The sequence below is a fragment of the Oratosquilla oratoria genome, chromosome 23, assembly GCF_046742065.1.
Source record: "Oratosquilla oratoria isolate Oo_2021 chromosome 23, ASM4674206v1, whole genome shotgun sequence".
In the NCBI taxonomy this organism is placed as follows: Eukaryota; Metazoa; Arthropoda; class Malacostraca; order Stomatopoda; family Squillidae; genus Oratosquilla; species Oratosquilla oratoria.
In genome coordinates this window covers 55,123,427-55,136,702 of record NC_134799.1, presented here as the reverse complement: position 1 = coordinate 55,136,702, position 13,276 = coordinate 55,123,427, and the positions used below count along the sequence as shown (strand labels likewise).

The following is a 13,276-nucleotide window of genomic DNA, read 5'->3' as shown; positions in this document are numbered from 1 at the left end:
TGAGAATGAGTTGTGGCCTTCTGAAGATTCTGATATAGGAAAAACAATGCCTGTAAAGATGTAATGTTTAAAGGAATCAAGTGTAACAAGGAAAATTGAAAGGTAAAGCTAAAGACATTAAATAAATATAACAGAAATGCAAATACCGAAGGAGGCACGCCATTCACTGTTGAATTTCTAATGTGCTTGTGTTTACAACAGTTTTTTTACAATAAAAATTATTTATTTATGTCATACATGTATCAATGCGTAAATAGAATATACGTTGAAATAGTTCTGGAATATTCTTTGTCAGGTATAAGTAACCACGTTAAAACATCATCGGTATGGCAACTTCATATACATATACATATACATATACATATACATATACATATACATATACATATACATATACATATACATATACATATACTGTACATATACATATACATATACAAATACATATACATATACATATACATATACATATACATATACATATACATATACATATACATATACATATACATATACATATACTGTACATATACATATACATATACATATACATATACATATACATATACATATACATATACATATACATATACATATACATAAACATATACATATACAAATACATATCAATCTACATATAATTATACATATACATATGCATATACATATATATATACATATACATATACATATACATATACATATACATATACATATACATATACATATACATATACATAACATATACATACACATGTACATGTACATGTACATGTACAAATACATATACATATTTATATACACATACATATACATATACATATACATATACATATACATATACATATACATATACATATACATATACATATACATATACATATACATATACATATACATATACATATACATATACATATACATATACATGCATATACATATACATACATATACATATACACATACATATACTGTACATATACATGTACAGCTTCATATACGTACACATATACATATACATATACATATACATGCATATACATATACATATACATACATATACATATACACATACATATACTGTACATATATATACACATATACATATACATATACATATACATATATATGTATACATATATATACATATGCATATACATATATACATACATATACTGTACATATACTTAAACATATTCATATGCATATACATATGCATATACATATACATATACATATACATATACATATACTTATACATATACATATACATATATACATTACAAAGGAAGAGCATACAGATAGGAGACCATTTGGTCCATAACTAGGTCGGATAAAAAAATATTGATAAATAAAGAAGTAAAAAATAAATAAAATTATAATAATATAAGTAAAAATAAATAAAATAATTGAATAACTAAATAGGTAAAGTTAGACAATAAAGAAACAGGTAAACAGTAAATAATGATAAATTGACGGATAAATAATAATAAATGATAATCAAAGAAATGATAATAAACAAACAAACAAATAATGACAAACAAATAAATAAGTAATATAAGATAAATGGCAGGCATTACAACATCTTGCTTAGGTGTTTATCATAACGAATCTTAAAGTTTCGAACTGAACTACATTGTACTGCCTCTGCAGGAAGTTTATTCCATTCATTAAATACACGGTTGACGAAGTTGTTTCTACCCACTTCCAAATTATATCTATTTCCTGACCGTTTGAGACCATTATTTCTTGTCGGATTCTCATTCATTGTGAAAATTTGGTCTCTTCTGATGTTGTCAATTCCCTTTAAAATCTTAAAGACCTGTATCAAGTCACCTCTGAGTCTACGTTTTATTAGGGAAAACAGATTCATATGCTTTAGTCGATATTCGTATTTTTTTTATATTTGGAATCAGTTTTGTGGCTCGCCGTTGTACTTTTTTTAATCTGTCAATGTCTTTAATGAGATTCGGTGACCATACGGAAACAGCATATTCCAAATGTGGACGAACTAACGATTTATATAGCTTGTTAATGAAAGATGGACTTTTGAAGTAAAAAAAATCGCGCAATCAGTCCTAGAATCTTATTTGCTTTCTCAGAGGCTGAAATACACTGCTTAGATGATTTGAGATCGTTACTGATAATTACGTCGAGATTCTTTTCACTATCCACTTTTGTTAACAAATTTCCAAATAACTTGTAATCGTACTTACTGTTATTTTTACATATGTGCATCACCTTCCATTTACTTGTGTTAAATTTCATTGGCTACTTTTCAGACCATTGCTGTAGTTTATTTAAATTTTCTTGAATATCTAATTGACTTAAGTGATAATTTGCCATTCCCCACAATTTTGTATCAGCAAATTTGGAAATAGTAGATTTTAGTCTGTGGTCTATGTCTTTTATATACACTATGAATAGAAGTGACCCAAGAACGGAACCCTGAGGAATTCCACTCGTAACATTTTTTCATCTAGAAGTTTTACCATTAGAATAACTCTCTTTTTGATCGTTTAACCAATTACTAGTCCAACTTAATAGGTTACACTTATTCCGTTTGAAGCTAATTTACTAAGCAGTCTTTTGTGGGGGGACAGTATCAAAAGCTTTTGCAAAGTCTAAATATAATAAGTCTATATCGTATCTTTTGTCATAATTCGAGATGACTGTGTTGTAGAATTCGAGAAATTTAGTCAAGCAAGAACGTTTCATTCTGAATCCATGCTGGCTATCATTTATCAAACGGTTACTTTCTAATTCATGTTCGATAGCATCTCTGATGATAGTTTCCATAATTTTTCCTACGATTGAAGTTATTTGGTTTCTTTTTGTCACCTTTTTTGAATATGGGAGTAACGTTAGCTAGTTTCCATTCTCTTGAGACATCCCCGGATATAACTGATTTCTTGAAAATAATTTCTAATGGAACAACAATCTTATTTTTAATTTCCTTTAAGATTCTTGGATGCCAACCGTCAGGACGTGGTGTTTTATTAACTTTAAGTTTTTCTATACACCTTATAATTTTTTCTTTTGTTGTATTTACCGTAGTGAGTTTACCCAGTGTCATGACCACGTTCACGATACCCCGACCATGACAATATGTTGTAGCGAAGGAGCCCGGATCCAAGAGAAACAATGAGCCCCTTTGTGCGCAGGGACTCTATGGACAAGAAGTGCGCGCGAAATGTGTCAGCGGAGGAGTACGAAATCGGTGACCTCGCCGATGTCAGGTCAAGGGGCACGCACGCCAAAACCAGGCGGCGATGTAGAGCCAACATATAAAGTCACATTACATTGTAGAATTAAGGTATCAGATAGAAATTATTTTGTGAGCCCTCTCCACACAAGAATAAAGGAAATGGTGGAAGTGTGGAGTTGGGTAAATAGAATTAGGATAAATTAATTAAGTACATGTTGGCACCTGTGCTATGACGCTGGTGTCGTGCGGTCTGTGTATATAAGAAGGGGAGCAGTGGTCCTTACCCCACCCCGTTCCTGCACCGCACTCTGTTCTTGCTCAACATTGGTAAGAGATATATATATTTATACTTTTATACTGTGCTAGAAAATCTATTCCCGTTGCTTTTTTCCATTGCTTTTCTTTATCCCCGCGAAGAGAAAGAATATCCAAAACGAGGCTACGTTTTGAATCTAATATTCTAGATTGAAGGAACTACTCGAATCCTAAGTCTCGATTCGATGTATAAACTCAAACATAGAGCCTAGATTCGTGACACCAGGACTTTTCACATGTTTCAATTTGTAGTTAACTTTGATGTGTTTCGTTTACGAATACTAAGCTAAAATAGTTGTTCAAAATGTCACACATTCCCTCATTTGAATATCCAAGTTGACCGTCAGCAGATAATAGTGGGCCAATGTGATTCCTAATAATCTTTTTTGCCTCTAACTATAGAATTCTTTAGAATTCTCTTTGAATTTATCAGCGATATTCATTTCGTATTGTCGTTTTTGTTTTTTATTGTCTTTTTTAAATCTCTCTGTATTATTACATAACTTTGAGAGTCATTAGGGGCACCTGAGCACCTGTATTTCTTATAAGCCTGTCTCTTTTTAGCAATACTTTTTCAGTTTCTTTGTCAAGCCATTTTGGATGAGTCTGATTTGGGGGTCATCTGTCCTTAAACGGGACGTAAGTATAAATTATCTTAGTTAGCGTATTTTGAAATATTTTCCACATCTGATCTACAGGTCTTTCGCTTAATTTTGCCTCCCAGTCTGTAAGCTGAAACTCCTGACGTAGCCCTATGAACTAAGCTTTACTGAAATCGGGTATTTTAGATACACAAGTATCTATTCTAAAAATTTTAGCAGTTTGAATCTAAGTTGTGATCACTAATTCAATAGTTTCACCAACTTCTACATCGGTTATCATGCTTTCGCGGCTAGTGATCAATAGATCGAGTAAGATTCCATGTCTTGTGGGCTCTTTTAGATGTCGAACTAAGTAATTGTCACCGAGAAAAATCTATCAAGCGACTACCCATATGGCCATGTTCAAGGGTCATCCAATCAATGTCAATAAAGTGGAAATCACCCATTATCAATAAGTCTCGGTTGCAGAAACTAAAAAGTCCTTGAAACAATAGTTTGTCGTCTGCTAATGATAGTGTTTTTGGTCTATATATTACATCTACGTCTAAAATTTGCCAGTCACTGTGAAAGTCGATTCGTCACTCCAGAAGACTGTTTTCCACTGTTCATCTGTCCATGTTGAATATTTCTTGGCAAATTTTAGAAGTTTTACAACTACACGATGACCTGAATTATAAAAGTTACCGTGCCCGCAATACTCCTTGGGTTACTCGTCGGTAAATTGTTAAACGTCTAAAATTTGCCAAGAAATATTCAACATGGACAGATGAACAGTGGAAAACAGTCTTCTGGAGTGACGAATCGACTTTCACAGTGACTGGCACCCCAGCAGCCAAGGTCTACCGCAAGCCTGGTGATGACCCCTTGAAACCTCGCTTCACGAACAAGGTCGTCAAGCACCCTGCCTCGCTTATGGTTGGGCAGTATTTGCATATTATGGTGTTGGCAAGCTGGTTGTACTCCCTGCTTGTGAAAAAGTAAATCAGTACAACTATCCGGAGTTATTGGCTGACTATCTTCCTGACTCTTTTGAGGAGACCAAGGCCGAGGTTTTTATGCAGGATGGAGCACATACTCACACGGCCAAACTTGTGACAGACTGGCTAAGAAACTGTGAAGTGAGTTATATTAAAGACTGGCCAGGTAACAGTCCCGATATTAACCCGATAGAAAACCTTTGGGGTTTAATGAAAAGAAAATTACGTGACATGGACACCTCATCAGTGCCACGGTTGGAATCCGCTATTCGCCAGCTCTGGGCCTCCATTCCTGAAACAACCCTCCAGAACCTTGCACTATCAGTTCCAGGACGTCTCCAGAAGGTGATACAGAGGAAGGGATATTCATTTTAACCAATTTCTATATGTAAGTACCATAATTTGCATTATTTCATATATTTTCACATGCAAACTAACCTTCACCTTCAGTTTACAGGTTTCATTAAGGGCGGCGTCATTACTTTCCGCGCATACTGTATATATATATATATATATATATATATATATATATATATATATATATATATATATATATATATATGTATGTGTGTGTGTGTGTGTGTGTGTGTGTGTGTGTGTGTGTGTGTGTGTGTGTGTGTGTGTGTGTGTGTGTGTGTGTGTGTGTGTGTGTGTGTGTGCGTATATATATATACGCACACACACACACTGGACGTGAAAAGTCTCTTCACATGTGTCCCCTCGGATAAGGTAATACAGCTCCTTAGTGATAGAATCGAGAAAGAGAAAATCGACTTCCCCCTGCCCCCCAACCATTTTGTCGATTTGATCAAACTTTGTGTTGAATTTAATTATTTTAAATTCCAGGACAGTTTCTTCCACCAGAAATTTGGCATGGCCATGGGCTCTCCATTAAGTGCAGTCCTGGCTAATTTATTCATGGAATTTCTAGAAACAGGACCCTTTGCCAACATCGTTCCCGAGCATGTGACCTGGCTGCGATATGTGGACGATATCTTACTCGTCACACCCAGGCGTTTCAATCTTCAGCGCTTGCAGACGGCCTTAAACGAAGTGGAGCCCACCATTCAGTTTTCCCTAGAGGAAGAAATCCACGATTCTCTTCCTTTCCTGGACACACACATCTTTAAGTACGGTAACCAATTTGAATTCAAAGTGTATAGAAAGCCCACCAACAAAAATGATTTAATTCATTTCTACTCCCACCATGATATAAGGACCAAGAGAGGAGTAGTAATAGGTTTTTTCCTTAGGGCATTTAGGATATGTAGTGCAAAATACTTAGAAGAAGAGTGCAGGTTTATTAAAGAGACCTTTTTAACACTAAAATTTCCAGAGTTTCTTTTAGATAATTGCAAACAGCAGGCCGCTAAGATTCGGGAAAGCCGTAGGCAGCAGGACAGCACAACTAGACGTCTCGTGTTGCCAACCGGCGACGTTGCCACCAACCTGACACGTCTTTTAAGAACCACCAACTTGGAAATAGTGTGCCAGACAAGCAGAACAATAAAAGACATCACGAAGACGGAAACACACAACAACCAGACACCGAGCACCAAAGCCGGTGTTTATCGTATTCCGTGTTCAGGATGTGATAAAGTTTACATCGGAGAAACGTCACGCGACCTGAATACACGAATACGTGAACACCGTTACGACGTCAGGCATGATGTCACCACCAATGCATGTGTGACACATAGAAACAAGGAAAACCATCTTATGGACTGGAAGAATGCAGAGCTGCTGATGCGGGAACCAGACAAAATCCGCAGGAAGTGTTTAGAAGCAGCAATCATTCAAGGAACGAACACTATTGAACAAAACAGGGGCATGTTTAACATATCTCCTCACATTATTCCCCTAATACCCATGGCCAGCAAAATATTAAATACTTAAACCACCCTTTGTGGACATTTCGCTCACGGACGTTTGGGCCAGCATTCTCATCCTTTCCCAGTGTCCAATCCCCCCCACCCTCCTCCTCCTCCTCCTCCTCCTCTTCCTTCCCCCCCCTTTTTCTCTCCCCGTTCCCTCCTTTCCCCTTATTTAATCTCAAGCATTTGTATCTCAACTTGTACTTGAAAAAGCTGTAATAAGCGAAACGTCGTACAAATAAAGGCTCCGTCCTCATATGGTGTTTATCTAGTCAATCTTGTCGGCAGACTGCCACTTTTAAGCATATATATACATATATAAATATGTATGTATACATATATATGTATATATATATATATATATGTATATATATATATATATATATATGTATATATATATACGTATATATATATACGTATATATATATATATATATATATATATACATAATATTATTTCTTACTTCAGCTCCCAGCACTAGGCGTTATGCTTGTCAGTGGTCCCAGCATCTTCCTCCATCCGGTCTATCATGGAAGGCCCCTTCCTCTCTCCGAGTTTCGATGTTAGGCAAGTGAAGTCAAGTATATATATATATATATATATATATAATATTTATATATATATATATATACACAGATATATATATATATATATATATATATATATATATATATATATATATATATATATAGTAGCCAAATCACCCGCGCGTTGCTGCGAGTTCGTGAATCATCCCTAACCTAACCAAACCCCACCTAACACCTATCTTTTACCCATAACCCTAACCAAAGCTATATCTTTTAAATGAAACATAGTTATCCAAGTACCTGGAGTGATAGGGTATCAGAATATATATGGTTATGGGGGTCTATCTTCAAAACCCAAGGAGGAGCTCGTGAACATACATACAAACAAATAAAGAAACAAACAAAGAAACAAACAAACACACAAACAAACAAACAAACAAACAAACAAATTGACAGACAAATGAAAGATAGTAATCCAAGTACCTTGGGTTATAAGGTTTCAGAATATATATGGTTATAGGGGTTTATATGCAAAAACCTAGGAGGAGTTCGTGAATGATCTCTAACCTAACCTAACCTAACCTAACCTAACTTTAACTCTTCACCCTAACCAAAATATATATATTTTTTTGAAAATGAAATATAGTTAACCAAGTACCTGAAGTGATAGGGTATCAGAATATATATGGCTATGGTGGTCTACCTGCAAAACCCTAGGAGGAGTTCCTGAACAAAAAAATAAACAAACAGACGGACAGACAAATGAAAGATAGTTTTCCAAGTACCTTGGGTTATAAGGTTTCAGAATATATACGGTTATAGGGGTCTACCTGCAAAAATCTAGGTGTAGTTCGTGAATAATCACTCACCTAACCATAACCCACCTAACTTTAACCCTTAACCCTAACCAAAATATTTTTTTGGAAATGAAATATAGTTATCCAAGTACCTAGAGGGATAGGGTATCAGAATATATATGGTTATGGGGTCTATCTACAAAACCCTAGGAGGAGTTCGTGATCAAACAAACAAACAAATAAACAGACAGTCAGACAGACAGAGGCTACTACTTTATTATAGTAGATTTATGTTTGTGTGTGTGGCCATATAGGTAGTCGCTTGTTTGATTTTCTTGGTGACAATTACTTAATTCAGCATGTAAGAGAGCCCACAAGATATGGAAACTTACTCGATCTTTTGATCACTAGCCGCGAAAGCATGGTAACTGATGTAGAAGTCGGTGAATCTGTTGCAAATAGCGATCACAACTTAGTTAGATTCAAACTCCTAAAGAATTTTAGAATAGATACTTGTGTTTCTAAAATACCCGATTTCAGTAAAGCTCAGTTCATAGAACTACGTCAGGAGCTTCAGCTTACAGATTGGGAGGCAAAATTAAACGAAAGACCTGTAGATCAGATGTGGGAAATATTTCAAATTACGCTCACTAAGATGATTGAAACTTACATTCCTTTTAAGAACAGACGTCTCCCAAATCAGGCTCGCCCAAAGTGGCTTGACAAAGAAACTGAAAAAAGTATTGCTAAAAAGAGACAGGCTTATAAGGAATATAAGTACTCGGGTGCATCTAATGACTATGAAAGTTATGTATCAATACAGAGAGATTTAAAAAAGACAATAAGAAAAAGAAAACGACAATACGAAATGAACATCGCTGATAAATCCAAAGAGAATCCCAAAGAATTCTATAGTTACATTAGAGATAAAAAGGTTGTTAGTAATCACATTGGTCCACTATTATCTGCTGACGGTCAACTTGAATATTCAAATGAAGGAATGTGTAATATCTTAAACAATTATTTTAGCTCGGTATTCGTAAACGAAACACCTCAAGGTTAATTCCAAACTGAAACCTGTGAAAAGTCTAGGGTAAACTTACTCGGTACGGTAAATATAACAAAAGAAAAAATTATAAGGTGTATAGACAAACTCAAAGTTAATAAAACACCAGGGCCTGACGGTTGGCATCCAAGAATCTTAAAGGAAATGAAAAATGAGATTGTTGTTCCATTAGAAATTATTTTCAAGAAATCCATCATATCCGGAGATGTCCCAAGAGAATGGAAGCTAGCTAACGTTACTCCCATATTCAAAAAAGGTGACAAAAAGAAACCAAATAACTATAGGCCTATAAGTTTGACTTCAATCGTAGGAAAAATAATGGAAACTATCATCAGAGATGCTATCGAACATCATTTAGAAAGTAACCGTTTGATAAATGATAGCCAGCATGGTTTCAGACGGAAACGTTCTTGCGTGACTAACTGTAAGGGCCCATCCCCCTTCCCCCGGCCACAAGTCAATTCATCGCGGCTGCACTGATAGTCGTTTGGCTCCCCACCTCGGCGAATCGGCTTGTTTGCGCGCCAGTACAACGAGCGAGTCGGCTTCGAACTTTTGAAGCCCGAGAAGACTGCGCCTGCGCGGAGCGGCCACGTCGGCAGTTTCAGGGGTATATATACCCCTCCTCCCCAACGTCGAGTAGAACTTGGTCAGAAGACGTCCTGCGAAGACTACCCACTGCCACGCCAATCCCAAGTCTTCATTACTCCAGTCGCAGGCTACTCGACGTCGGGTCTCCTCACCTTTGCTGTTCTCAAGACACGCCGCATCCGATTGGGCCGGAACGGTTCGTCCATACGCACCCGGACATCGCTACTGTTGTTACGATACGGAGGTGTTGAGCACCTCGTATTAGATGTTCCCATTCTACAACCTTGTATTGTACAGTTTGATGGTTTATTGTATTCGTTAACTCTTTTAAATCCATTGATTCCTTTTGATGTTTGATTAAAGCCCCAGCAGATCCAGTAGCACCCGAACTGGTATTACTTTTCAGGGCCGAGAGAACATAGTTCCTCGTTCGCCCTCACATTTCTGGCGACCTTGCCACGACTGGTGCTACAAGTGTTTGCTGGGCTCTAAGTCGCTTTGAACGCGCACTCACTGTCTGTGGCCCGGAAGTGAGTCCTCTTGTGCTTTGAGGTTTTGATTGTTTCATAGCTGTTTACGTGTGTATTAATACGTACATTACGTTGTGGCGTTTTGAAGTGGGTAAAATTGTTCCATTTGCTTTAAGCGAGTAATGTTTCTTGTCTTACAGCTTGTATTTGTTTGATGCATTTACGTCCCTTGTATTTTTGCTTCTGCTTAATTTTACTTATTTCATTTACTTTCGGTGTTATTTGATGTCCCTTGGTTGTGCAGTTTGTCTTTAGTCGTTGACACGTATCTTATTTGTTTTATTCATTGACACGTATCTTTTTCTCTTGTTCGTTAACACGTATCTTGTTTGTCTTGTATCATAATCATTGACTTGTGCCTTATTCGTTACTTATTCTCGTCAATATGATATCTGTTCAGGAGCTTAAGGAACAGGCTATAGCTTTAGGCCTCGCAGGAGGAGATGTCGGCAAATACGTCATAGAACAGCAAGCTATTGAACGAGAAGAACGTGAAAAAGAGCGACGAGCCAAGAAGGAGGAAATTGAGCACAAGACCCGCTTAGCTGAAATTGAAGCGGAGAAGGCCAAGATTGAAGCAGAGAAGGAGAAGGCCAAGATTGAAGCGGAAAAGGAGCTAGAGCTAGCTCGTATCACGGCGACAAAGCAACCTACCGCGACTCCACATGATTCGGTAAGTCGTCCCCAGCTCCCTCTATTACAAGAGGGGGAAGATATTGCCTCTTACCTTAACCGTTTTGAGAGAATTGCAGAACTACTTAAGCTGAGTTCAGACAGCTATGCCGTGAGACTGGGTACCTTACTTACGGGAAAGGCAGCTGATATGTACATATCTCTCTCCCCAGAGATAACTAAGGACTATGAGCTACTGAAGAAAGCTTTATTGTCAGGTTTTAACAAGACTCCTGATGGTTACCGCGTAGACTTTCGGAATGCCAAGATTTCTCCAGGAGAAACTTTTCTTCAGTTCTCATTTCAACTAACCAGACTATTCCAGGCGTGGTTAGATTCCTCAGAGGTAGGGAATACTTTCAATGATTTGAAAGACTTTATGATACTTGACCAGTTTTTGTCTTCCCTCCATCCAGACTTGCGTGCTTTCATCAAGGAACGACGACCCTCTACGTTAACTGAGGCCATTCGTTTGGCTGACGATTGGACGTCAGCCCACCCTAATCTTCCTCGAACCTCGATTCCAAATGCAAAGAAGTTCTCTCGACCACCTAAGCCGCCTAAGGTAACCACGGCGACCCCGAATCCGTCTAGCGGCCGAAAGGACCCTCCACCTTTGACATGTCACGGTTGTGGAGAAATTGGACACATTCGGCCTCGTTGCCCTAGGAATCCCCGCACTTTCAAAGAAGGCACGTCAACTACGCAGCCATATAAGGTAGGGTTTTGCCTGTCTGATAGAACAGTCCCTCACTTCCAGGCCTCTGGTACCATCAATGGGGCCTGGGTGTCTACTATAATCCGGGACACCGGCTGTTCCTGCGTAGTCGTATCAGATGAGATGCTACCAGATATAGATGTCCCGAGTTGCAAGAAAGTCTATGTTGCCGACTACTTGGGCCGAGTAGATGCCTTTCCTCTGGTTTCTTGTTACCTTCGATGTCCTTATTACGAGGGATGGACCGACGTCGTCAGAGCACCCATCAAATTTGCTAGTGTCTTAATTGGTAACGTTCCAGGCGTTAAAGATCCTAATATATCTGAATGTTCCTCTCCAGCTGATGACTCCGCAATTCCACGCCCGACACAAACTGCTACACCCTCTCCCAAGCACCTGGTATGTGCAGTCCAGACCCGAGCCGGCAAAATGAAACGGATTCACCCCTTAGCTCTGCCTGCCCTACAACCTCTCTCGGTGACGCCCGACAACTTCAGTCTACTCCAGTCCTCGTGTGAGACACTCTCTGCCGCTAGAGCAAAAGCAGCCTCGGGAGAAATAGACCGAACGAGGAACGGGTCTACTTACCAGTTTGTCAAGACGGACGGTCTCCTCTATCGGAAATGTTTAACTTCTAATCGCCCTGATAAGGTAGGAAAGTCTACATTGGTTGTTCCCCGTGATTGTCGCCCTGTTATCCTCTCCATTGCTCATGAGAGCCCTTTAGCTGGACACTTCTCTCACCGGAAGACGGAATTAAAGGTAGCAGAACAATTTTACTGGCCTGGTATGGGAACCGACATCAGAACCTTCTGTCGGTCTTGTGACAAATGTCAACGCTTCTCAGCGAAGGGACGAGTACCACCAGTCCCATTACAACCCATGCCCATCGTCACTGAACCTTTCGCCCGTGTTGCCATAGACTTGGTTGGACCTCTTTCTCCAGCATCTTCCGATGGACACAGGTACATTCTTACCTTGATAGATTTTGCCACTGGATTTCCTGAAGCAGTTCCCTTAAAAGATATAGACTATTTCGGTCGCTGAGGCCTTGTTAACTATTTTCTCGAGAGTTGGTATTCCCCGGGAAATACTTTCAGACAGAGGTACCCAATTCACGTCTAATTTAATGAAGGAACTCCACCGAATGTTGGGCGTGAAACCTATCTTCACCACTCCCTTCCATCCTAGTGGAAATGGAAGGATTGAGAGACTACATGGCCCCTTGAAGGCTATTCTTCGTAAATTGTGTGCTGAGAAGCCCCGTGAATGGCACAGGTATCTAATACCAACTTTGTTTGCCCTCAGAGAACTCCCGAGCGACAGGACAGGGTTTTCAGCCTTCGAGTTGTTGTACGGTCGGTCTGTTAGAGGCCCACTCAGTTTTAAGAGGTCTGTG

The 13,276-nt window shown here is 38.3% G+C and overlaps 1 protein-coding gene across 1 annotated transcript in view; it reads left to right on the top strand.

The window, feature by feature from the left end:
* The first annotated feature begins 3,144 nt into the window (after nucleotides 1-3,144).
* LOC143037823 (uncharacterized) overlaps nucleotides 3,145-13,276 on the top strand; it is a 10,847-nt gene continuing 715 nt past the window's right edge. The window contains exons 1-6 of the mRNA XM_076206382.1: nucleotides 3,145-3,220; nucleotides 4,892-5,070; nucleotides 5,163-5,447; nucleotides 10,888-11,052; nucleotides 11,176-12,916; nucleotides 13,186-13,276. The exon at nucleotides 13,186-13,276 is cut by the window's right edge and continues 715 nt beyond it. Coding sequence (XP_076062497.1) covers nucleotides 3,145-3,220; nucleotides 4,892-5,070; nucleotides 5,163-5,447; nucleotides 10,888-11,052; nucleotides 11,176-12,916; nucleotides 13,186-13,276 — 2,537 coding nt within the window. The remainder of the gene's footprint in view (nucleotides 3,221-4,891; nucleotides 5,071-5,162; nucleotides 5,448-10,887; nucleotides 11,053-11,175; nucleotides 12,917-13,185) is intronic.